The sequence below is a fragment of the Odocoileus virginianus genome, chromosome 3, assembly GCF_023699985.2.
Source record: "Odocoileus virginianus isolate 20LAN1187 ecotype Illinois chromosome 3, Ovbor_1.2, whole genome shotgun sequence".
NCBI classification, from domain to species: Eukaryota; Metazoa; Chordata; class Mammalia; order Artiodactyla; family Cervidae; genus Odocoileus; species Odocoileus virginianus.
The window spans coordinates 67813744-67840402 of record NC_069676.1 but is presented as its reverse complement, the minus strand read 5'-3'; the positions used below and the strand labels follow the sequence as shown (position 1 = coordinate 67840402).

The window sequence follows — 26659 nt, the reverse complement described above, 5'->3', positions numbered from 1 at the left end:
GTCAGGGGAGAGGGAGGGAGGTCCAAGAGGGAGCGGGTATGTGTATACATACAGCTGACCCACTTCATTGTACAGCAAACTATCATAACCTTGTAAGGCAATTATACTCCGATAAATAAATACATTTTACAAGCTCAAAAAAGTAAATAAGGCCCCTGGCAGATTTGTAGGGCTTGACAGTGCCCCAGCATCGCTGTCCTTGGGTTCTCCTAGCAGCTGCCTGGAGTGAGTTACAGCAAATCCAGGGAAGGCAGCAATCCTGAGGGGCTGTCTGGCGAAAGTGGGGCCTGTGTGCCCTTCTCCACAGCCCATCTAGGGAAGAATGGAAGGAGCCCAGGGGACAGGGAGCTATGAAGGGCAAAATCACCTCTCCATGTGGAGAAGGAGACAGACAGAGCACCCAAGGCAAGTGCCCAGAAGAATAAAAGAATGCAGAACACTTCAGAAGGAAGGTCGCTGGGAAGCCCCGCTGAGGGACAAGACAGCCGGGGATCCCTGGGGATGATTAAACAAGTAACAGGCTCACTGCAGTGTGATCATTAGCTCTCAGACCTGCTGCTGCAGACATCTGAAATGAGTTCGGATTCCAAAAGCCCGCAGTGAGCCGAGTGGTATAGATCCAGAGGGAAGCACATGGCTTAATCAGGACCGCGAAGGCAGCTGACAAATCACAGTGTTATTTGTCATCATCTCAGAACTCGGCAAGTGTTTGTCCCTGAAAGAATCAATACTTGGAGGGGAAAGGGCTGTATTTTTAGAAACTCCTGGATAGGTAATTTATTTCAAGTGAGCAGAGAGTTTATTTATGTTGGCACCCCTACAGAACCAATGGACAGTATATTTACACGAAGCCAGAAGATGCTGTCATTTCTTCTAATCAATTTACCACTTTGAACAGCTGTACCTTGCAGCTTGGAGTGATTCATTCACTACTCAGGCTAAAAGCTCTACCCAGGGAACCAGTTCCAATCCCACCTTAGCACTACCTCCTTCTATGGCATGGCCTGTTACACCTTTCAAAACTTTCCCACACAAATTCTGTCTTCTGAGGCACAATGGTATTAGCCCCATTCTATAGATGAGAAAACTGAGGTTCAAGGATTGAATGTACTTTTAGTCAATGTAGGGTCGAATTAAAAAGCAAGATCTTCTCACCCCTAGTTGTGTTTTCCTCAGCTTGGACTTTAAGAGATTGTAAACTAAAATACCTAACAAAAGAGAAAAAATGAAGAGTCAAGAATGTGTTTTAAATGCTTTGCTACAAGAATGTTTGTGGTGGTAGGGGGTGGGGAGCAGTATGTTGTACAAGTAAAGAACAGAGGGTCGGCAGTCAGACTTGGATTCAAATCCTAGTCCTGATGTGACCACAGGCAGCTTCTTAACCCTTCTGAGTCATAGTTTTCCCATCTCTAGAGAGGCGATAATCAAGTTCTTACTTCACAGAAGAATTGTAAGCTTGAAGAAAAAATAGTATTTCTAAAGTTCTCATCACAGCATCTGACAGAAGTAAGAGTCCAATGAATGCTACTTATTTTGTTTTATTAACTATTATTTTCACAGCATTTTTGCAACAGCCAACAGTTGAAAGCAGGTCAGTGTTTAGTAGTGAAATATAGTGGCATTTATACAATAGGTTTCTATCCAGGTGTTTAAAGAGATGTAGAAAAATGTAATAATGTGTACAAATGTTCACTGTATATGACCACTAAGTCTCATTTTTGAAATGCATAAATGTGGGTGTGTGTCCATACACAAATGTGTGTAGGTGTACGTACATACTTTTTTAAGCCCTGGAAGCTCTAAACACACAAGAATATTGGCTAGCTGTAGGTAGTGTGATTTATAATTTCTTCTTTTTGATCATCTATTTCTATACTGCCCAGTTTGGTAGCCACTAACCCCAGGTAGCTATTTAAATTAATTAAAATTAAATAACAGTTAAAAATCAGTTCCTCAGTCATACTACCATATTTCCACAGCCACACATGTGTGGCTTCCACTTTAGACAGTGCGGACATAGAACATGTCCATCAAGGCAGTAAGTTCTACAGGGCAACTTGAGCCTAGAGACTGAAATCCAGGCCAAAAAAAAAAAAAGTCAGGACAGGGCCCTCCCTTTGCCAAGCACTCAAGTTTTCCTCTGCATCTACTTCTTCCTCCTTAATGAGGATATTACTGTTTTTTCTCACACATTGCAATTATCACAGTGCAACAAAGCGGGCATTACCTTATTTTCAATGGTTCTAACTATGATTAGCTCTCCCAGTGATCCTATTAAAATGAGATCCCTCTGACTTAATGACCTCGCAGCACTCTCTCTCTCACAGGGGGTACAGTTCCAACCAGAACATTTCCACAACACCATCGTGTGTGAGAAGCCCAACAACCACCTCAACAAATTTAAGGGTTATATGTAAGTATCTGCCACCCGTGTGATGCTTATAAATATTGCCTCTGTAGCTAAAAGTTTTGTCTTGAAATGGCCAAACAGATAAGCATCTGGGTCCTAAGAAAGTTTATTTCTTTTTAGGTTAAGAAGGGGCTAGAGAAACCTAACTAAATTGAGAAAACTTTTCCAGTCTTTGTTGTTGATGGAGTGACGTTTAATTATCTCGCAGGTTTAAATTCACTAATAGTTTTTTCGGAACTCTGTGAAACAGCATCAAAATCGAGACCACACTCTGATTCAGGGGAGGCAAGTATGATTAAATTGAGACCAGATTTCTGAAGGAGCCTTGATTGCACTGAGAATGGGGACTTCGGAGTTTGACAGAGCTAGGTTCAAAACCAGGCGCTATCGCTTACAAGCTATATGACCTTGAATAAATTAATTAACCTCTCTGGGCCTGCACTGCCACTTCTGTAAAATAAAGATTACACCACAGGAATTTTCTTGTCTGAGAGCTGATCCTATACAAAGCATGGAAACAGGCAGAGTAGATAGTTCATGATGCCGCTGCTCTTGCAATTACTGTTGTTATTATTTGTCAGTTTTGATTCAGCCTGAGAGTTTTGCTATAATTTTGCTCCCACATTTGACAACTGGTCTTAATGTAAAAGACAAAAAAAAAAAAAAAAAAAAGAACAGTGGTAACAGACATGAATAAATGACCTATTCAGGGCTTTAAGACTTTCAGAGGACTTTCTCATTTAATCTGCAAAACAACCCAGAGAAGTGAGAATTCTGATTCCCAGTTTTCAGATGAGAGAGCTGATGATAAAAATTTTCAGAATTCCCTCAGAAGCACACAGCAGCTACAAGGCAGGGCCAGGACTTCCATCCTGTCTTTTCACTCTAACCCCTGTGTGTTTTGCATTGTCTGCATGCAGACAATGAGCACAGACATGTTACAGCAGCTTCTCTACCAATAGGCCTGCAGTGAGACTTCAAAAGATTTCTCAGGAGTCAGGTGTCAGGGTTTTCCCTCCAACCAATGTTTCCCAGGCCATATGAGATGTCTTGAGGAGCAAGATAAGAGGGGGAAAAGCAAGACCAATACAAAAGAAATAGCAGATTTTCTGTGCAAATTACTTTTTAAAAATTAAGAGAGCGCAGATGGAGATGGACAGAGAAGGGTGCAAGTTCCTGGAGGAGAAGAGGATTCATAGCAGGCATCTGGCGAGGTGGAGCTTGCCACCTGCCTGGGCAAGAAGTCCTCCCCTCATGTACAGGTTTTGTGGATTTGGTTCATCCCAAGGCTCCCATGCCTTGAGTCATTCTCCATCCTCTTGCAGAGCAGCCTCATTGCTGGGTTTCTATTTGTAATCCTTTCTCCCTCAAACAGTTCATGCCAGCAGCCAGCCTTTCTAAGCTTCAGCCTGGGCTCATCTCAGACAGAAGTTTCCCAGCTCCATTCAACCCCCAGAACCCCCTCTTCCTGGTCGCTGCCTCTAAAGGCATCTTTCCCCCACCTGCCCGGGGCTCCTGGGTGAGCCTGGAAAGTCCAGTTGGTCAGTCTAGCAGTCAACCCATGGGATGCTGGCAAGTTCTGCACCAAGCTCCCACATCTCTGCCGAGGCCCCCCACCCACAGATGACCTAGGCTCTCTTGCTGAGCAAACCACAGGACTCATGCCTCCAGATGTCCAGAAGCTTCTTTGGCCGCCTCAATGTGGGAACTCTCTTGGGGCTACCCAGGCTGGCTAGAAACTGAGTAGTTTTTAATGCTTTGAAGATTAGGGATGTCAGATTTAACGATGCAATTTTTAAGCAGTAAGATCAGTCCAGGGCAGTGGTTCTCAAACCTCTTTCCCTCCTCTCTATCAGAGGACCTTTACGGTGTCTGACACGTTGATTATCACAGCTGGGATGAGGTGCTCCTGGCATCTGGTGGGTAGGGGTCGGAGATGCTGCTCAGCATCCTGTGGGGCACAGAACTACCCACAACAAAGACTGATCCCACCCAAATAGTCAGGAGTGTCAAGGTGGAGAAATACTGCTGTGAGTCAGTTCAATAAAGCATCCCTGTAAACAGCGCACTAAACAGAAGGGCTATGAGATCGCAGTCCCTTTGTACTGGAAAAGGTATGTTATGACCGGGAGACAAGGAAGATAGTGTCATAGGTTATCACCTTAGAGCATCATAAATGCTCTTTAAACCACTAGCTACTAACAGTGAATCGTTCAATATTCTCTCTGTAGCAGCTCCCTCCATAAGGACAGGTGGGTCTTCAACTTCAGCCATTCTCAGAGCACCTTTATGATTTGTATCACATTCATAAACACTATATGTTACAAATTTTTAATTGGCTTATTTTTCTCTTAATTTATTTCAGGAGAAAAAGTTATGTTACTGGCACTATGGGCAACTAGTATCACTGCTATATATAGCTTGCCATAGATTTATGGCAGTATTGCTTTCCATATATAAATTTTATAACAGTAAAATTAGTAAAATGAAATCAAAACAGTTATTTTACTCCAACTACAGACTATTACCAAAACCTCCTCTGTGTTAAAAAACTAGATAAATAAGTGCTAGAAAGGATTAGCAGAGATAAACTATTTCCTTGTTAAATTCAAAAGAGTTGCAAATGGAAATGACTGAGTCAATGTAAATTAATGGGGTGCTACTTTAAGAACTCCAATGTGGTGAAAATCACCTGAGGCTTGGTGTTTGAGAGCTGGGTTCCCAAGTCCTGGGATGTCCTATGTCCTGGAAGTGTGTACTTGGAAAGATCTCTCACCCTCTCTGAGTTTCAACTTTCTCATAAGCAAGGATAATCACCCTGCTAACTTTCCAGAGCTGTGAAGAGTCAAATAAAATCATGTAAGTAATATAGTTTATAAACACAGTAAAGAATTATTCTGAGTGTATTGGGTGGTATTGTAGTATTCTGGAGCCAGACTTCCTGAATTTGAATCCCCTTTCTTCCATGTACTATGATTGCCTCAGTTTCCCTATCTTTAAAATGGGTATGAGACATGACCTACCTTCTAAGATTGTCATGACCATTATTTAATACATAGGAAACATAACTGGACCTAGAGAAATGAAGTATTAAAAAGTTAGGAGGAGAGAAAATCCATTAGAGTTCAGATGATCACTTTTCTGTTCTCCCCAATGTTGTGAGGAAGTTATATTTTAAGTTCCTAAAAATCTCAGAGGGGGAGGGCATCAGGACTGCATGAGGACCAGATACCGAGTCAACCCTGGTGTGGGTTGACTCAGAAGTGTCTAGAGTTAAGTGAGAAATTGTGATGCTTCCTGAGTCTAGGAGAAGGGAAGAACTCTACGGATCTCCCCTTTGAGAAGCCTCCTCCCAGGATGTTGCACAAAGGCCCCTGGCCCTCCTGCCGTGAGGTCTGTTTATTTTATGAGGATGGAGCAAGAGAAGGATAGCACAGGCGAGAGGCCAAGAGGGGAACCTGCGGGCTGCCCTTCCTCATCGTCTCGTGGCAAGAGAGGTGGGACTGTCCTTTGTGCTCTGCAGACTTGGACGTTCAGCTCGTGTGGGTGCAGAGCCAGCAGCTGGGTGGCAGTGGGTGTATGAACCCTGCCTCAGGGAGCACAGCACCCATCCTCGCAGGCTCAGAGCCAGTTCCCCCACATTTGGCCCCTAAAACCGCTTTGAATCTTCCTCATCGGAGTTCTGCCTTTTAGGCAAAATCACATCCTTAGGGATGGGTAATTCTCCTCTAATGGTCCAGTCCCCATTAGATGTCCTAGGACCAATGAAACCTTGCATTTAAATATGGGAATTAGTCTCCAAGTTAATATTGCTCTTCTGAAGAAGAGGGAGAAGAGGGATCGTGTTCACTCACCACTTCTAATTCTGAGACACTAACCCGTGAAAGTGTGGAGTGGCCACCAAACTGTTCCTGTCTTTCATTATCTCCAGGGAACATCCCGATCAGACCAGGACTGGCTTTGGCAGTGAGAGTCTTCTGCTTCGAGGCTGCACCATCAGAAACACTGAAGTGGCTGTTGGCATTGTCATCTACACAGGTTATTGTCCCTGGACACTTTCCTCTGTCCCTGCCCTTTCTCCTCCTTCCTCCAAAACTTCCTCCAAATTCATGTTTAGTTGGTGGGAGCTCACATCACTTTTAAGGGGTAGAGTCATGTGATTTCCCATTTCTAAGGGAAAGCAAACTGAGGCTGGATTCACAGTGGCTTACGTGGTCCACAGGAGACATAGTTCAACTCTGAGTCACTGTCACTCATCTGGATGACACGGGGAGGGGGACTGATGCATCCCTAACAGTTTTGTGACACTAACCATAGGTGGGATGAAGAGCATCTTCTTGAGTTTAAGGAGTACCTCACTAAACTTGACAACATCACCATGTGTGCCTCAGTGTCCTCATCTGTACAATGGGAATAACATCTCTATATGCCTCATGAAGCACTTGTGAGAATACGGTGACCCAGACATAGAAAGCAGCCAGTGCCATGTGTGGCACATGAGGGCACAATGAGTCTTGGTTGTTGTTTTCACAGTTGCTTTTATTATTAGCTTTATTCATTTTGTGGCTCCGTTTTTGGTGGTTTGTCTCTTCTTTGCACTTAGATTTTGCTTCCCCTTGAATAAAGACAACAGCAGCACTTCTCATAATGGGATTTGGAGGGGGTCTTGGGATGGCTGAATCCCCAGTACCTAGCACCTGGCACTCCATGGGTGCTCAGTACATGTCTGTTGTTACGTGAACAACTGCAAACATCTATAGCGGTAACACAGTCTCCCTGGAGTGTCTACCTTCCCTGGAACTCTCCAGAATAAGCTTCTCTGGATCTTCCACTCACTGGGACACCTTGTAATATTTTGTTTACTTTTAGTGGGTATGTTTGGGTCTGCATAGAATCCAACCTTTGTTAGACATGGAAGAGCACTAACACACCAATCTACCCTATGACTCCCTTTGGCAGACTGTGAGAAAAAAGTAGGGTTTTTTTGAATAGTGTCACAATCTAGCTGGCTTTCCCTAATTTGGGGGAGGGATGTTATATTTGTCAACACAGGTCATTGTTTTCAAAGGTCTTTGACAGTGGGGTTCAGTGCTGTCTGGCAGACTTACTAAACATGACCCCTTCAATAATCCCTGCCCCACGAAAACACCCTCATAAACATTGAGTTTTCTTCTCTGCCTGAGCAGAAGCAAAGCTCTGAGTGGGTGACAGGAGTGGCCTGTGAGAGGGCAGGCAGAGAGGGAGTTAATCATGGTTACTAGGAGTCAGACTGCCTGGGGCTAAACCAGCCCTGGGCTTCCCTAGATCAACTGGTAAAGAATCTGCCTGCAATGCAGAAACATGGTTCAATCCCTGGGTTGGGAAAATCCCCTGGAGAAGGGACCAGCTACCCACTTCAGTATTCTGGCCTGGAGAATTCCATGGACCGTGTAGTCCATGCAGTCGCAAAGAGTCGGACAGGACCGAGCGACTTTCACACACACTAAACCAGCCCTTGGCTGCAAGTTCCTGAAAAGCTCGTCAAGCTTTCCACATAAAAGGCACTGATAACCTGTTCTCATAGGATTGTAAGGTTCAAATGAGATGATCTGTGAAAAGGGCTTAACACTAGCCTGGCGCACATCAGGGTCTCAAAAAATGTGAGCAAAAATGGTACTAATGGTGTTAAGTGTTGTCATCTGGAGCAGGGGTTCTCAACCTCAACACTGTTGACCTTTGTGCCAGATTGTTCTTTGTCGGGGGAGGGGGGCATCATATAGGATGTTTAGCAGCAGCCCTGGCTTCTGCCAACTAGATGCCATTAGTGCCACCTCCTCAAAGATGATAACCAAAATATCCTGAAGACTTTGCCAAATGTCCCCTGGGGAACAAAGTGCCCTATGGAGAATGACTGGTCGGGGAGCTGTACTCTCTGCCTAGATGGTATAGATGGACACAACAGGAGCACCTGAGGATCAAAGGCAAAAAAAGCTTTCAAGTTTTCCAGAAGGAAGAAATTCTGCGTGGAGGTGTACGCTCCTCACTGCAGACATTTATTGAGGCCCTACTGTGTTCCAGAAACTAGTTTAGGTACTTTATGTGTATCAGTTCACTCCCTTATCCCAGAGCATGCAACCATCATATCTCATTTTACAGATGAGAAATTGAGATACAAAAGGATTAATTCCACCAAAGTCACATGTCTCCTGAGATTAATTCCCTCCAACCCAGGGTCAAGTGCCTGAGGTCCAAGCTCCGTCAGACACTGGAGCCCACGTTCTCTCCACCACACCATGCTGCCTCACCCATGAGACCACATCTTGCCAAAGGAGCAGAGGAGCCTTAGGAAGTGAGGCATGGGTGAACGGGGTGGTCCCAGGACCCCTTGTATGGGGTGAACCCAGGGCAGGCAGGGACCACAGCTGTGGCAGCCCTTGAACAACTGCAGCGACTGAGTCTGACATAAGGCCAGAGCGTGCTCACTCCTGCAGTTTCATTGCCACTTTAAATCCACAAGGCCACCAGCTAAACAGCATTAAACCACTCACTGCTAGAGCTGATATATTGGTTCTCTTTCATTTTGCACAGGAAACATGTGACTGGTGTCTTTTAATTTGTCTTCTGAGGGGTATGGCACAGTAATTAAAATTTAGCAGCCCCAAAGGAAAGGCTCTGTTTAAAGACAAGGCTTAGTTAGACTGTCAGCTCTTAGCTGGGTGACTTGGGTACCAGGGACAGTAGAAGGAGAAATAGAGTGGGGATCAGCATCCTGGGTTCTTCATTCAGCTCTGATATTCATGTATCCTTTCACCTGGATCAAGTCCCTTCTATGCTTCCGCCATGGGTTTCTCCAGCTGGAGCAGAGAGGCGACTGGATAAGATCAATAGTTTTTAAATTTTATTATTTTTTCTTTGAACAAAATTTTATGCAGAACTCCAAGACAGGAGAGGAGCTGCCCAGAGTTAATGCTGGGGTGGAGGCCTTTGGTCACTATGCTCTTGCACAAGCAATAAACACCTTAGCAAAGAAGCAAGCATGAAAATGACTGGCCTCGAGTACAGTGCTGCCACAGGGCCTTGGCATATACTGTTCCCCAGCCCAAAGCCCTTTTCTTCCAACTTTTCTCTCTCCATTCATGTCTCCCTTAAATGTTACCTCCTCTGAGAAGGCTTCCCTGACCATGCTCTCTAACAGCCTCTCTTGTTTTTTAGCCCTTATTTATTGTTTACTTCATGGGACTTATCACCAACTGTGATGACCTTATTTACTTGTTTGCTTGTGTATTTTCACCAGCATGTGAATCATCTGGCTTAACTACTGTATCCTACCACTAACCCATAGCAGCCCCTTTGTGCAAATTAGAAGATGGCCCTTCCTCAAGACAGCCTTCTTTCGTTTGCTAGAAATGTGTCCTAAGAGGCTTACGAATCTGTGACAGCTACACAGTGAGGGCTACCTCTTGAGCTGTGTAGGACACAGCCTGTGCACGGGAGTCTGGTCTATGCCCTGACCCAGCCTGTGTCAGGCAGGTAGGGAATGTTTCGTAAAAACCCACTGATCAGTTGTGTGAGGTCTCTCCAGCTGTTCCCAGAACTTCCCTATGCCAGGATACATCCAGGTTAGAGGATGAAGCCTCTCTTGTTTTTTTAGTTTTTTAGATTTGTTTGTTTGTTTTTCAATTGGAGTAGAATTGCTTTTCCAGTGTCGTGTTAATTGAACCAGCCGTTTGTGTACACATAGATTGTATAATATATCCCCCCCACCCCCCACACCCACCCCTCTGGGTCATCACAGAGCCCTGAGCTGACCTGCCTGTGCTACGCAGCAGCTTCCCACCAGCTGTCTTGTTTACACACGGTAGTGCATACACATCAATCTTACTCTCCCGTTTCATCCCACCAGCCCCCCCCAAGTCCCTTCCTGTGTCCACACATCCGTTCTCTCCGTCTGCACTCTGTCCCCACCCTGCACAGAGGTAACTATCCTGCGGGAAGATCCAGAGGCAAACGGGGGGGCCAAAGACTGACGATCTTACTTTTCGCTCAAAGGCCATGAGACGAAAGCCATGCTGAACAACAGCGGCCCGCGGTACAAACGCAGCAAGATCGAGCGGCGCATGAACAGAGACATCTTCTCCTGCGTCGGCATCCTCTTCCTCATGTGCCTCGTTGGAGCTGTAGGTATGGAATGTTCTGGAAAGAACAACCCCACAGGCACCTTCTGTTTCTTTTGTGCCAGTTGCCTCAACACAGAGCCTCAGTTTCCTTATGTGCAAAAAGAAGTTGACAAAAAAAAGCAAGCCTACTCTGTATTTAACAGGGTGCCCATTCAGCTGAAAATGCGGGTGACATTGTTCTGAAAGTTGTATGTGCCCTAAATAGTAGGAAGAGCATCTGTCATCTGTCTATTCAGGAAATAGTTCCTGAACCCGGGCACCCCCTGACCCAGAGAGGGTAACAGATGAATCAATCACAGGATTGTCCTCAGAGTCCAGCAGGAACGAGTCCAGCCTGAGAACAGAATCAATAACAGCATCTGGCGCGTTCAGTGAGGGCGGCAGCAGGTACTGCGTCCGTTTCCTAGTGATGCTGTAAAAGGTTAACGCAAACTGAGTGGTTTAAAACAACACTAGCTGATTCTGTTACATATCCGGGGTTCAGAAGTCCAAAGTCAGTTTCACTGGATTAAGACCAGAGTGCCTGCAGGACCGGCTCCTTCTGGAGATCCTGTGGGGGAAGTGGCCCCTTCTCTTTTTGGTTTCTGCTGGCCACCTGGGTTTCTGCATTTGCAGCATTGGGAGATTTTCAGGACTTCCAGGTGGTAAAGAATCTGCCTGCCAATGCAGGAGTCGTAGGAGACTCGAGTTCCATCCCTGGGTCAGGAATATCCCCTGGAGAAGGAGATGGCAACCCACTGCAGTATTCTTGCCTGGAGAATCCCATGGACAGAGGAGCCTGGAGGGCTAGAGTCCAGGGGGTCACAAAAAGTCAAACACAACTTAGGCGAATGAGCGCACACACACATAAACGCCTTCGTTTTCAAAGCGCCTTACTTCACATCTCCTTCTCCTTGTCTGTGGATATATCTCCTTGTGCCTCCTTTTTATAAGGACACTTGTAATACTTCATCAGACCCATCCAGCTAAGCCAGGCTCCTCTTTGCCATCTCAGGGCCCTTCACTCAATCCTGTCTGCAGAGTCCCTTTTGCATGTCCACAGGGCCCCGGGTCGAGCACACAGACACCTTGGGGACATTATTCAGCCTGCTGTGGTGTTATGGGAGCATCAGGGAAGGAAGTCTTGCTGGAGCTGATTCTCGTCAGCAGAGGGAGGTGGCAGGGACAGGATGGGGCCGGCACCTGTGAAAGAGAGGGTGCTTTACCCTACGGACAGCACAGACAAAGCACAGTGGCAGGAGGGAAGATCATTCTTTTGCAGAGGAGAGTTTGGCTGTTTGGCAAGAGCAAGGCCAAGGGTGGAACCCTGAACAGAAGCAGGCTATGGTCAGGTTCTACCACAGCCAGTGTAGACCGCTGTGGGAGGAGGTATTCCAGTTGATCCTTGGAGGGTAGGTCGGGCGGTGAGTACAATCCTCCTCCTTACTCTCCCCTTTAATGGCTTAACACTAAGGATGGTTCTTGATACCCTAAAGGAGGCCGTAAAAGAAGCAGGGAGGATCAAATTGAAGAACTCATATGCTAAGTCCAGAGCCCCCTGCCAACTCTGCACCAGGGAGCAGCTGTCTTGTTTGATCTTCACTTGCTTCTATCAGAAATCTCACCCATCACTGCTGTTATACTTTATTTTTTAGAAACTATTTCTTTTTAATATTTCTTTATATTTATTTATTTGACTGTGCCAGGTTTTAGTTGCTGCATGTGGCATCTAGTTCCCTGACCAGGGATCGAACCCAGGCCCCCTGCATTAGGAGCACAGAATCTTAGACACTGGACCACCAGGGAGGTCCTCATCACTGTTTTTAAAAGACAGTGTCCAAGGCCCAAAACGTTGCTCAGCCCACAGAGTTCTTATGTGTCACCACAGTGAAGACAGTGGGGTTCAGTCTTGTGCATGGCCTGGAGTTTTGAATGAATGCACTTCCCAGGTATATCTCACGGCACTCCGAGAGGGGGGCTCAAAGCTGGAAGGGCAATACCTGCAGGGAACAGAAGCCGGCAAACAAGAAAACCACCGATTGGTTTTGTGGTCCATCCGTGTCCCCAGAGATGCTGCAAAACTCTTGACTCTGTTTGGGGAAGGTTTTTTAGGGACTGTAAAACCTCGGAAGGACGTTGAGGATCATGTCACTATGTCTCTAGAGAAAGGAAGTTAATGATTAAAAGGTCACAGAGTCAGACAAGACTCAGGCAAACCAGAAGCAGCTTGGTAGATTGCCCAAAGTAAGAAATACTTCGAGAAAGTAATGGGGAGGGGCAGGATTCTCTTGTCTGAGAATAACAGCTCACAGAGTGACAGGCCTCTGTTGACACCTAATTAAAGCATGGCTCCTGTCGGAGGTGATGGCTCTCAAATGAGCATCATTCCAGGGTTGTTTATCCCACATTAACTTTACCAGGCTTGCCTGGTGGCTCAGCTGGTAAGGAATCCGCCTGCAATGTGGGAGACCTGGGTTTGATCCCTGGGTTGGGAAGATCACCTGGAGGAGGAAATGGCAACCACTCCAGTACTCTTGCCTGGAGAATCCCATGGACAGAGAAGCCTGGCGAGAGAATAGCTACCCACTCCAGCATTCTGGCCTGGAGAATTCCAAAGACTGTATAGTCCGTGGGGTCACAAAGAGTCAGACACGACTGAGCGACTTTCACTTCATTACTTTAATATATGAAGATGGAATTTCTTTTTTATTTGTCTAGAGTGTCCTCCCCAGGCCTTTTTGATCACCCAGTACCCACCTGGGCTTCAGAATCCCTCCAGGCCTCCTCCTCTATGCAGCCCGCTCTGATTTCTTTCATGATCTCTGGCTCCTCTGAAAGCCAGTGATCCTTACTCTGTACCATATATTTGGCCCTTAACCTCACATCTATAAGCCTCCTTTATTCTACTGTGTATGATGGTATTTGGCCCAACCTCTTGGGCAAAGAAGTATCTTAGGGGCAGGGTGGCATCCTTTTTGCCTTTTATTCTCTATATTTTCTTCCCTGGAGCCAAGAGCATTATACACATAGGGCAATCCTGTTCTCACAATAACCCCATGGGGAAGGTACTGTTACTAATTGATAGATAAGGGTGCTGAGATTCAGAGAGCTCAGTGCCAGTTGCACTTATCAATCTGCACTTGATGGGTGTTGCTATCCCCATTTATAATTAGAGAAACAGAGGGTTCAGTCTGTATCTGAGGCTGTTGCTATGGGCTCTTATAGCGTTCCAGGATCTAGCTCATGCCAGGTGAGATTTGTATCTTTACATCAGACTCCATGACTTGATAGGGAACTCCTCAAAGACAAGAAGTAGGACCAACTCCTTTTTTAATGAATAAATTTTGGATAAAGAGAGGAAAGGAAAGAGGCAGGGAGGAGTGAGTAAGCAGAGTTGAGGGGTGGGTGGGTGGGTGGATGGATGGATTGAGGGGTAGATGATTGGATGGGTGGGTGCGTGAGGGAGAAAACAAACAAACTCTTGTCCCTTTCTCTATTTTCAACTCTTGTGTAATAGGACTTAAACAAAATCTAAATAATCACCATGCTAGTCTCCTGTACTAGGAGGAGAGATTGAAATGTATGGTATTTGAAGGACCACCTTAGAGCTAAATAGATACACACACACACACACACACACACACACACACAGTGTTATATAGAACAAGGATGTGCTCCTCCAAAGCACACTGATTTCTGGCAGTAGGTCAGGGAAGGGCTGATGTAATTGACCGATTTAGGATTACGTGGAGATTTTGCCTCATGCTTTGCTTTGCCTCCTCTCAGGTCACAGCCTCTGGAATGGAACCTTCACAGAACACCCTCCCTTTGATGTGCCAGACGCCAAGGGCAACTACCTTCCCCTTGCCCTTGGGGGCTTTTACATGTTCCTCACCATGATCATCCTGCTCCAGGTAGGAGGTCCTCCCCAACTCGGGGCTCAAAAGACCTACAGCCAACACCTATACAACTTTAAAAAAAAAAAAAAGAAATCTCAGTACTGACCCTGAGAAAGAACTAACTGGACTGAGATGAGAAAACATTTATTGCTTCTTAAGAGTATTTGAAAGTATTCATATCTGGTATAATGTCAGGACCAGCCCTGCCTTGTGGAGGGGACCTTGGCCTCAGATAATAACAGAGGGAAATATTTATCAGACTCTTGTGTTTAAAAGTAAGATTGCAGCAGAGATCCATGGGTGCCTGTCCTCCTGCCAGATATAGAACTGGTGAACCTTCTGACCTGAGAACCACAAAGATAACACAGCACAAAGAATGACAGAAAACTTTCGAGCCCCAAGCATTCAGAGAAAGAAACAACAGGTTAGTGTTTTCATATTTGTTGGACTGAAGAAGAACCAGGACTATATATAGGAGAAAAAGGGCAAAAGACAGAGTATCTGTAAGAGAGAGGTAAGAAAAGCCCCTACTTATAAGTAAATACTGGAGAAGGCAATGGCACCCCACTCCAGTACTCTTGCCTGGAAAATCCCGTGGATGGAGGAGCCTGGTAGGCTGCAGTCCATGGGGTCGCTAAGAGTCGGACACGACTGAGCGACTTCACTTTCACTTTTTACTTTCGTGCATTGCAGAAGGAAATGGCAACCCACTCCAGTGTTCTTGCCTGGAGAATCCCAGGGATGGGGGAGCCTGGTGGGCTGCCGTCTGTGGGGTCGCACAGAGTTGGACACGACTGAAGCGACTTAGCAGCAGCAGCATAGGTAAACACATGCAGTGAGGTATAGAGAGATTTAAAAAAAAAACCCTCAGGCCCAATAAGAATTACAGTCTATGAAAAGATAGGGGAAGTTGTAGTTTTGTGTTGACAAAACCCCATCTGTATGAGTTCTTACAGTCCTTGAGCATGTTTCTTGATCCTCCAGCTGGCAACGTTTTTCCTTCAATAGTTCATTCATTCATGGGGCAAAGTAACCCTTTTCAAATGTGAGGAGGAAGTCATGCTCTACCTCTGCCCTGAACCCTCTGCTGGTTTCATAACCAAAAGTGAAATAAATACAGAGGGGAATACAAAGTCCTGAAGCGACCAACAAGGCCTAAGTGATCTGGGCCCCGCTCCCTCGGGGACCACATCTCGAGCTGTCTCCCACACACTGGCACACACGCCTGCCGACTCTCGCCCCGGCCCTGCAGACACCCAGCCGCCGGCCCGTGCCCTGCCTGGAACATGCCTCCTCCCACAGATAACCTCAGGCTCACACCCTCGTTTCTTCAGGTCTCAGCACAAAGGTTGTGGTTTCTGAAAGACGCCCTCCCAACCTTCACTCTTTTCACTTTTCTTTATTCTTTTTTTTTTTTTTTTTTCATGAGACTTGCCACCACTCAATATAGATTTCTCTGTTTGTTTACTGGAATGGGAGGTCTTCAAGGCCAGGGCTTTTTTCTGCTCATTGCCCTTTGAAGGACCCAGAACAGCACTCAGTATTTGTGTGTGTGTTAGTCACTCAGTCGTGTCCAACTCTTTGCGACCCCATGACTATAGCCCACCAGGCTCCTCTATCCATGGAATTCTCCAGGCAAGAACACTGGAGTGGGTTGCCTTCTCCAGGGTATTTTCCTGACCCACAGATTGAACCCAGGTCTCCTACATTGCAGGCAGATTGTTTACCATCTGAGCTATATCAGTGGGCAGTGATCAACAATAAATCTGAATAGAAAACAGATTTAGGATTACCAAAGGGAAAAGAGAAGGGTAGACATAAATTAGGAGTCTGAAAAAAAAAAAAAATTAGGAGTCTGGGATTAGCAGATACACACTATCATATATAAAGCAGATAACAAGAATCTGCCATATAAAGTATTATCAATATCTTGTAACAAACTGTGATGCAAAAGAACATGAAAAAGTATATACAATGTTATATAGAGAGAATTAAATCACTTTGCCGCACACCTGAACCCAACACGACTCTGTAAATTAACTAGAGCTCCTTACCCTTTCAGCTCAGCTATTAAACAAGCTGTGGTGAGTGTCTACCCCATGCCAAATATTCCTGGCTCAGGAAGGCCTATGTCTTTTTCAGGTTCTCCTCAGGATCCCAAGGCAGGCATGAGGTCACTGAGCTTTAATTTCTCAGAGAAAACCCACTGCGTGAGCTGACCTAAACTTTTCACGAAATGTTTTTGCTACTCTATCACTCAGGGAGGTCCTGAGATGGCAGACCAGCCTCTTTATCTGACACAGTGGGACTCAATCTCCCCACAGATACTGATCCCAATCTCCCTGTACGTGTCCATTGAGCTGGTGAAGCTCGGGCAAGTCTTCTTCCTGCACAACGACCTTGACCTGTATGACGAAGAGACTGACTTGTCCATTCAGTGTCGAGCCCTCAACATCACTGAGGACCTGGGTCAGATCCAGTACATCTTCTCCGACAAGACGGGAACGCTGACCGAGAACAAGATGGTGTTCCGGCGTTGTACCATCATGGGCCACGAGTATTCTCACCAAGAAAATGGTACAAGGGGGCCCCTGGGGGCCCCACCCTTCTTATAGAGAAATCACCCCTGCTCTCCTAAGAGCGTGGTGACTAAAACCCATTCTCCTGGCTCTCGGCAAAGGCTGAGTGGCTCTGTGGGAAGTAGCTTCCTGTATCCCTGAGGCCTTCTTGTCACAGATAAGTGCTGTTCTTATCACTTGTAAACTTTATTTGCTTCTGAAGGCTATGGGTAATCTCCTGTGTGGTAGCCCTCCAGCTGGTTGATCTTTGTCCTCACTGGATCTGCGCCTGGCGCAATTGACACAAAAGATTTTTATCTGTCAGGAATGCACTGGGGAGATGTCCAAATTATGTTCCAGTCCTGCAACCAAAGTTTAGGGATTTTTCAGGTTACCTTACCTGACAGGACAGGCCCAGGTGGAAGCACATGGTGGAATGGGATACAATCAGGAAATGCCCTCCATGCTAACTGACCTCTTGGGGTTTGCTGACACAAAGCTTTGCCTTAGGGGATATGGCTAGAAAATGCCTGGATTGTCATCTGGACTGAAGGTGGCTGATACAGCTGACTGATCCCCTCGGTTCCTTACCCCCACAGCACGCATGCGCGCACACACACACACACACACACACACACTCACACACCCCACTTCCTTCATTCTTCATCCTTTTGAGTGGGAGGGATGAAGAAAGAAGGGAGAAGGTACCACAGGCAGCCCAGTCCCTTTTGCCACAGCAGTCACGATGTACACGGAAACTTCTAGTCTTAATAATTGCAGCTGCCAGTACTTAGAGTATGCTTATCACTTTTATATTGTTACATATTAAGTCTTTTATACATACCATTATATCATTAAGTCTTCAAAACAATGAGTTGGATAGTTTTTATAACCCCTAATTGAGGAAGTAGAGGCGTGGGTTATGCGAAGCTCAAAGTCACATAGCTAGGAAGTAGGAGGGCCAGGATTTGAACCTATGTGACCAAGTTGCACCCCACTTTCAGCAGTCAGGGTAACCAGCTGCCTGTTATCTAGAGCAGCATAATGTTCTTACACCATGCTTTTAGCTTCACCCCCAAAGTCTAGCATCTCCCCAACCATGATCTAGCTGAGGTACAACTGATGCAATAACAAGATTCCTTTCTTGCAGCTAAGCGACTAGAGACCCCAAAGGAGCTGGACTCAGACAGTGAAGAGTGGACCCAATACCGGTGTTTGTCCTTCCCAGCCCGAAGGGACCAGGGCCCAGTCACAGTGAGGGGCCAAGGAGGGCCCCAGCCTCTGAGGAGGAGCCAGAGCGCCCGTGCACCCATCCAGGGCCACTCGCGACAAAGGTCTGTGGGGCGCTATGAAATCTCACAGCCTTCCGTGGCCTTCAGCAGCTCCATAGTAAGTGCCTGCCTTTCACTCTGAATTTGCAAGTGACCTTTCTTGAGGAGAGATAGGGGATGGCTCCAGGGCATGAAAGAGAACAGTGTATAAACCCTGAATTGCTCTCACAATGGCAGCCCTTAGTCTTGTTTATAATCTGAATGGGTTTTGTTGGGCATGTACGAGTCTATTAATTTCAAATGTTCAATGTCTTGAAATTGAGAGGTTTCTAAATGGAATTAGAAAAAGTCTCCCCACTAAGCCAGTGTTTTCCCTGTGGTGATAACTGGTTTGAATTAAGAAGTCCGTGCTCCCCAGGCGGGGAGTGCCGACCTCAGCTCATCATGTCCCCCACCCCCTCTCTCTATACCCATCCCTGCACTGAGGCCCAGCAGCATGTTCACTATGTACATTTTTCCAAAATACAGTTGATCCGAAAGAGAGAGATCTGACATGTCCTTGTTTCTATAAAGTGGAAAAATGTAAGATGAACCTATAAGGCTTACAGGTTTCAAGAAAAATGGGAGAATGTATTTACTGTGGTAATCAGAGAGTCTTAAGTTGTTATGAAGCAGAGGACACCTCTGTCAAACTTACCCAGTCCACCTCCTTCCCTTAGGCTAACTGCTTGGCCCCTAGGATATTGAACTTTGCAAATTTGGGGTTTTTTGCATTTAGTCCCTTCACATTTGATCCACTGAGACAGTTACCATTAAACATCTAGGTAGCAGGTGAAGAAACTGAGTTCGTTCCCCAAGATAACGCAGCATGCCCTAGAAGCCAAGGCCAGCGCCAGGGCTTCTGACTCCTGTCCCCTTCCACTGTTCTCTGCATCAAGCTCTTTCTCTAGGGAACACATCATTCAGAGTCTTCTATACTTACAGGGACCCCCAGTAGCTTGAACAAGACACATATACTCACAGAGGGACCGAAAGTGCTATCATCCCACTATTAGAACATTAGATTTTCATAATGACCATTTTGGTGAATTTCGTTCCAGTCTTTCATTCCCCTCATTATACACACACACACACACACACTCACACACAAACTACATGTGTTAACATTTTTTGCAGTCATCATACACATAAATTATAGCTGCTGTTTTTTTGGATTCTGACATAATATCAAAAGCCTTTTCTATATTGCTACTTAGTATTTATTACCCAGGACTGTGTTTTCTGACTGTGACAAGAAATTCTGTGAGTCTGTATCTTCTGGTTTGTTGTTTATCTAATTTAAGTAAGTACAAAGTTAACTTACTTACGTAATTACATACTGCATGTAATAATGTACATTCTGTACATTTATGTTATTATCATGCACATAAACACAACAATAGCAAGGATAAAAAATAGCAATGTGTTAAGACGTATGATACTTATAAACCTTCAAGAAGAATGATCCATTGATGACTCTGGGAATGTTTTGTTTTTTATTTTTCTTTTTTTGTTTTCCCCAAAGAAGTAACAATAGGATATGCATATTGTCAAGTCTTTCTCTGATTTAATTCCGTCCCCTCTGAATGGAATGCTCTTCCCCCAGCTCTTACCTAAATATTTGGACAATGAATTCAGTGAATTCTCTTTGGGCACGGGGACTAAATCCTGCACTGCTGGTATCTTTTGGTTTCTTTCGGTTCTGGAAACCACAGTCATCCTGTGTATCTGAGAATGTCTCCTCCAGGAGAAAAAGGAAGCTTTCCTGTGTAGATATCAGTTGGGATACACAGATTCATTGGTCCCTGTTCAGTCTGACAAATTTCAGAGCCCAGGAAAAACTGCGGCCCTGACTCAGTATAAGTTTTATTCAGGGCCCTTAGCCGATGGTCACTGAAAGGGGCACGTGCACCTATGAGCTATTTCCAGATCTTGAATGTCATCGATTTGCCCTGGCTGGCACATTTGAAGTCCAGTTCTAGCTAAATTCACTCATGAACAATAAGGAAATTGACACAGTAATATCCAATTCTTGTTGCCTGGGCAGGGGAAGATGGTGATGTGTTCCTTCTATGAACTGCTAAATTTTCAGACTGAAAACCTGGACTTAGACAATAGCACCCCAGCTATTTGTCTGGGGTGGGGTGGGCACTGGGCCTAGAGTCAGGAAACGTGGGTTTTGGTTTTAACTCTGCCGAGGTTTGCTGGGTGGCCTTAAGCAGCATGTTAAACCTCTTCCTGTCCCTGTTTCATCACCTGAAAATGCTTGGCTTACAACTTTCACTGGCTCTTCTCAAAGTCAAAGAATATGACGCTTATGCTGACCAGCAAGGTCGCTTCCAACTGTGAAATAGGCACGTTTGGGGTCAAATGCCCCAGGTGTTCATCTCAGCTCCACTGTGTATCAGCTCTGTGACTTTGGTCAGTTCACTGAGTGGAAACCTCAATATTCTTATCTCAAAAAAGGATTACTGTTATGCCTTGTGAGTTGATTTTGAGGATTTAATTCTTAAAATACTGTGTTCTAGACAGAGGGATAAATAATAGAGGTTTTAAATGACCTTTTAAAGGAAAGCTGTCTGCCTTGGACAAATGTTCACATAAGTGATGACAGAGAGAAGAAACGGGAGTCTTCATAAACTACGTGGAGTCCTCTCCCCTGAGATTCCGGACTATTTGGTCTTGGGTGGGCCTGAGTATTTATATTTTGATTTCTAATGATTCTACTGAGCAGCCACTAAGAACCTCTCTAAGCACATCATCACCCCACTCAGAAATAGTCTTCATTTGGTTCAAATAGGCACCTTCTACAGATTGGGAGGCATTGGCTAAAGGGGGTGATTTAAGCTGTCTTAAAGGGGTCTGATACTAACCTGTATACTCTCTGTGGCTGGAATATCAGATCCTTGAATTTGTCTGTGGAGAACGTCTGTGGCAGCCCCAGGAGGATGCCCTGGCTCTGGCTCCTGGCTCCCACCCCCACCCACTCTTGGCAAACTCTGTGCTGTCTCCCCTTCCACCTGCCCATCTGGCATCCAATCTGGTTGGATAATCTCTTGGCACCAACAGTGCTTTACCTTCCCTTTGTAAACTCAGCCAGAACTAGACTCTGAAGCCCCAGAGATGCCAGGTCATGGCGGAGCACCCAACCCCTTTCAAAGAAGCCCATTGTTGGCCTCCACAGCACTTTGCTATAAGCCAAAAATAAATTGTGCATCAACAATAACAACCGCCACAACAAAAACTGACTTTTTTCTTTTATTACAAAGAACAAGGTAGCATTGGCAATTCTTGTCTAATTGGCTGCCATCATATCTGTGACTTTAGGGTGGGGTAATATATCAATACTTAGGAAAGTAAAGAGTCCTTGACATGACATGACATTGAAGTCACTCAGTCATGTCCAACTCTTTGAGACCCCATGGGCTGTAGCCTACCAGGCTCCTCCGTCCATGGAATTTTCCAGGCAAGAGTACTGGAGTGGGTTGCCATTTCCTTCTCCAGGAGATCTTCCCGACCCAGGGATTGAACCCAGGTCTCCTGCATTGTAGGCAGACGCTTTACTGTCTGAGCCACCAGGGAAGCCCTTAGCCAGTATTTAAGAGTCCTGGTAGATGGGAAATGAAATGCCCTCCCCACCCACCACACCCCCGCCCCCACCCCCAGTCTGTGAGCAGCCAAGATTGGAGTACAAAGTCTTTGTTTAAACATGCCACTTGAAAAATGGTTGGCTCCATACTTCACCACCTCTCCCTTCTGTGGGCACAGCTTCACCCATCTGTCTGGAAAGAATGCAATGGAGGAAAGTAAAGAAGACTGTCTTTGGCCCTCTGCCTTCTTTTTTGAAACTTGCTCTTCCTTTCCTTCTTGGGCAGATACTTGTGCCACACTTGTTGTCTGCCCTGGGACAGCCCACATGCACACACTCCCACAGCAAGGTTAGATACGAATTTGGATTTAACTAACCTAGCGTGCAAAATCCTTTAGGAAGTGACATGACTATACAGGGCAATAAATGGATGAAGCCTGTCTCAGCTCCCAGGGTCCCAAATGGGGGCCCACAGCCCTATTCATAAGAACTGGGTCTTGCCTGCAAAAGAGACACAGATATAAAGAACAGGCTTTTGGACTCTGTGGGAGAAGGCACGGGTGGGATGATTTAAGAGAATAGCATCGAAACATGTATATTAACATAAGTGAAATAAATGACCAGACCAAGTTCGAAGCATGAAACAAGGCACTCAAAGCTGGTGCACTGGGACAACCCAAGAGGGATGGGTTGGGATGGGAGGTGGGAGAGGTGTGAGGGATTCAGGACGCGGGGGACACATGTACACCCGTGGCTGATTCATGTCAATGTATGGCAAAACCACCACAATATTGTAAAGTAATTAGCCGCCAATTAAAATAAATAAGGAAATGGCAACCCACTCCAGTATTCTTGCCTGGAAAATCCCATGGACAGAGGAACCTGGTAGGCTACAGTCCATGGGGTCGCAAAGAGTTGGACACAACTAAATTTTCACTTTTCAAAAGAAAGAAAGAACTGGGTCTTGCAAGATCTGGGAGACTCCCTTCCTTTTAAAAATAAAAAATATTATTGAAGTATAGATTTTTAAATTTTATTATTGGATTATAGTTGCTTTACAATGTTGTATTAATTTCAGCTCTACAACAAAGTGAATCAGCCATATATGTACATATATCCCCGCCCTCTTGGGCCTCCCTCCTACCCCATCCCCCACATCCCACCTGTCTGAGTCAACACAGGGCACAGAGCTGAGCTCCCGTGATTTTAAAGGAACTTCCCTCTGGCTCTCTGTTACACGCGGTAGCGTACATATGTCAGTGCTACTCTTCCAGTTCATCCTACCTCCCTTTCCCTCTATGTGCCCACATGTCTTTTCTCTACATCTGTGTCTCTATTCCTGCCTGCCCTACAAATAGGTTCATCTGTGCCATTTTTCCAGATTCCATATATATTTATTAATATATGATGTTTTTCTCTATATTGTAGTTGATTTACAATGTTGTGTTAGTTTCTAGTGTAGAGCAGTGGTTCATTTATACACATATATATTCTCTCTCATATTTTTTCCATTACAGTTTATTACAGAATAATGAATATAGTTCCTTTGCTACACAGTTAAGACCTTGTTGTTTATTTCATATATAGTAGTTTGTATGTGCTAATCCCAAACTCTTAATTTATCCCTCCCTACCCCTCCTTTCCCCTTTGGTAACCATAAATTAGAGTTCTGTATCTGTGACTCTGACACTGTTGTGTAAATAGTTCATTTTTATCACTTTTTTTTACTGTGTGGTGTATCATATTTTAGGTTCTACCTTTAAGTGATAACATACAGTATTTGTCTGTTTCTGACTGACTTTGCTTCATATGCTAATCTCTAGGTCTATCCATGTTGCCGCAAGTGGCATTCTTTTGTTCTTTTTAATGACTGAGTAGTATTCCATTGTGTGTATGCATATGTATATACACCACATCTTTATTCATTCATCTGGCAGTGGATATTTATGTTGCTTCCATGTCTTGGCTATTGTAAACAGTGCTGCTATGAACATTGGGGTGCATGTATCTTTTTGAATTAGAGTTTTCTCTGGATATATGCCTAGGGGTGGGATTGCTGGATCATATGGCAACAGTATTTTTAATATTTTAAGGAACCTCCATACTGTTTCCTGTACTGACTGCACCAACTTGCATTCCCACCACAGGTAGGAGGGTTCTCTTCTCTCTGCACCCTCTCCAGCATTTGTTACTTGTAGACTTTTTAATGATGACCACTCTGACTGGTGTGAGATAATAGCTTAGTATAGTTTTGGTTTGCACTTCTCTAATAATTAGTGTCATTGAGCATATTTTCATGTGCTTATTGGCCATCTGAATGTCTTCGGAGAAATGTCTTTTTAAGTCTTCTGCCCATTTTTTGATTGGATTGTTTCTTTTTTGTTGAGTTGTATGAACTGTTCATAGGTTTTGGAAATTAAGACCTTGCCAGTCACATCATTTGCAAATATTTTCTCCCAGTCCATAGGGTGTCTTTTTGTATTATGGTTTCCTTTGCTGTGCAAAAGCTTGTAAGTTTGACTAGGTCTCATTTGTTTATTTTTACTTTTATTTCTATTGCCTTGGAAGACTGACCTAAAAAAATATTGTTATGATTTATGTCAGAGAATGTTTTTCCTATATCCTCTTCTAGGATTTTTATGATGTCATGTCTTTTATGTAAGTCTTTAAGCCATTTTGAGTTTATTTTTGTATGTGTTGTGAGGTAGTGTTCTAACTTCATTGATTTACATGCAGTTGTCCAGTTTTCCCAACACTACTTGCTGAAGAGACTGTCTTTTCTCCATCATATATTCTTGCCTCCATTGTTGAAGATTAATTGACCAGAGGTGTGTGGGTTTATTTCTGGGACCTCTGTCCTGTTCCATTGATCCATATGTCTGTTTCTGTTGACAATACTATGTTGTTTTTATTATTATAACTTCATAGTGTTTTCTAAAGTCTGGGAGAGTTATGCCTTCAGCTTTGTTCATTTTCCTCAGAGTTGTTTTGGCAAGTCTTAGTCTTTTATGGTTCCATATAAATTTTAGTATTATTTGTTCTAGTTCTATGAAAAATGTCACTGGTAATTTGATAGAGATTGTTTTAAATCTGTAGATTGCTTTAGGTAATATGGCCATTTTAACAGCATTAATTCTTACAATCCAAGAGCATGGAATCTTTTTCTGTTTCTTTGTATCATCTTCAATTTCCAATATCAATGTATTATATATAGTTCTCAGAATATAAATCTTTCACCTCCTTGGTCAGGTTTATTCCTAAATATTTTTTGATGTGATTTTAAAAGGGATTTTTAAAAATTTTTCCTTTCTGATATTTCATTGTCTGTTTTAAAGAAATACAAACAATTTCTGAATGTTAATCTTGTATCCTGCCACCTTGCAGTTCTAGTAGTTTTTGTGTTGAATCTTTAGGGTTTTAGACATATATTACCGTACTATCAACATATAATGACAGTTTTATCTGTTTCCTTCCAATTTGGATGTCTTTCCTTTTTCTTGTCTGATGTCTGTGGCTAGGACTTCCAATACTATGTTAAGTAGAAGTGGTGAGAGTGGGCATCCTTGTCTTGTGCTAGATCTTAGCTGGGAAGGCTTCAGTTTTTCACCATTGACTTTTATGTTGACTGTGGGTTTGTCATGGATGGTTTTTATTATGTTCAGACATGTACCCTCTATACCCACTTTGTTAAGGGTTTTTAAAATGAATCAATATTGTAGGGAGCTCTCTTCTTGCTAGTCCACTGAGTTTTTCCCTTGGAGTTTCTGTCCCATTTGGGAAAAGCTCACCTTAACAATCCATGTGCTTCTATTTAAGCAAATATTTACTAACATTCAGTTCAGTTCAGTCACTCAGTCATGTCCAACTCTTTGTAACCCCATGGACTATAGCACACTAGGCTTTCCTGTCCATCACCAACTCCCAGAGCTTGCTCAAACTCATGTCCATCAAGTCAGTGATGCCATCCAACCATCTCATCTGTTGTCCCCTTCTCCTCGTGCCTTCAATCTTTCCCAGAATCAGGGTCTTTTCCAATAAGTCAGTTCTTCGCATCAGATGGCCAGAGTACTGGAACTTCAGCTTCAGCATCAGTCCTTCAATGAATATTCAGGACTGATTTCCTTTAGGATTGACTGGTTTGATCTCCTTGCAGTCCAAGGGACTCTCAAGAGTCTTCTCCAGCACCACAGTTCAAAAACATCAATTCTTCAGTGCTCAGCTTTCTATATAGTCCAACTCTCACATCCATACATGACTACTGGAAAAACCATACCTTTGACTAGACAGACCTTTGTCAGCAAAGTAATGTCTCTGCTTTTTAATGTGCTGTCTAAGTTGGTCATAGCTTTTCTTCCAAGGAGCAAGTATCTTTTAATTTCATGGATGCAATTACTAACACTGGACTCTCCCTATTCTTCATCCAAACTCAATAGCAAGGCCACAACCTCAGCAAGGGCGGAAACATCACTACCCTAAATAGTACTTCAGCCTTCAACTCCCCAGCAACTGAGAAAGTTTATGTCCACAATAGGATACAACCACATGGCTAAGTATTCATAAGGAACCAAAGGGCAGATGGGAGAGTAAGCCTCCTTCCCTCCTCTTTACCCCACCACTCAAAGACAACCATTATTTGAACTTTCCTATGTCCTTCCCAGAGGTGCTTGTAGCTATATCTTTGGTTGGCCAAAAAGTTTGTTTGGGTTTTCATATGCTCTTATGGAAAAACCTAAAGGAACTTTTTGGAAAACCCAATAA

The 26659-nt window shown here is 44.4% G+C and overlaps 1 protein-coding gene across 2 annotated transcripts in view; it reads left to right on the top strand.

Moving 5' to 3' along the window:
• The window catches only part of ATP10B (ATPase phospholipid transporting 10B (putative)), a 287108-nt gene that overhangs the window by 201484 nt on the left and 58965 nt on the right, over nucleotides 1-26659 (top strand). For both annotated transcript variants that reach the window (XM_020903344.2, XM_070465735.1), the window contains 6 exons: nucleotides 2328-2413; nucleotides 6342-6448; nucleotides 10439-10570; nucleotides 14332-14459; nucleotides 16769-17021; nucleotides 18153-18391. In XM_020903344.2, coding sequence (XP_020759003.2) covers nucleotides 2328-2413; nucleotides 6342-6448; nucleotides 10439-10570; nucleotides 14332-14459; nucleotides 16769-17021; nucleotides 18153-18391 — 945 coding nt within the window. The remainder of the gene's footprint in view (nucleotides 1-2327; nucleotides 2414-6341; nucleotides 6449-10438; nucleotides 10571-14331; nucleotides 14460-16768; nucleotides 17022-18152; nucleotides 18392-26659) is intronic.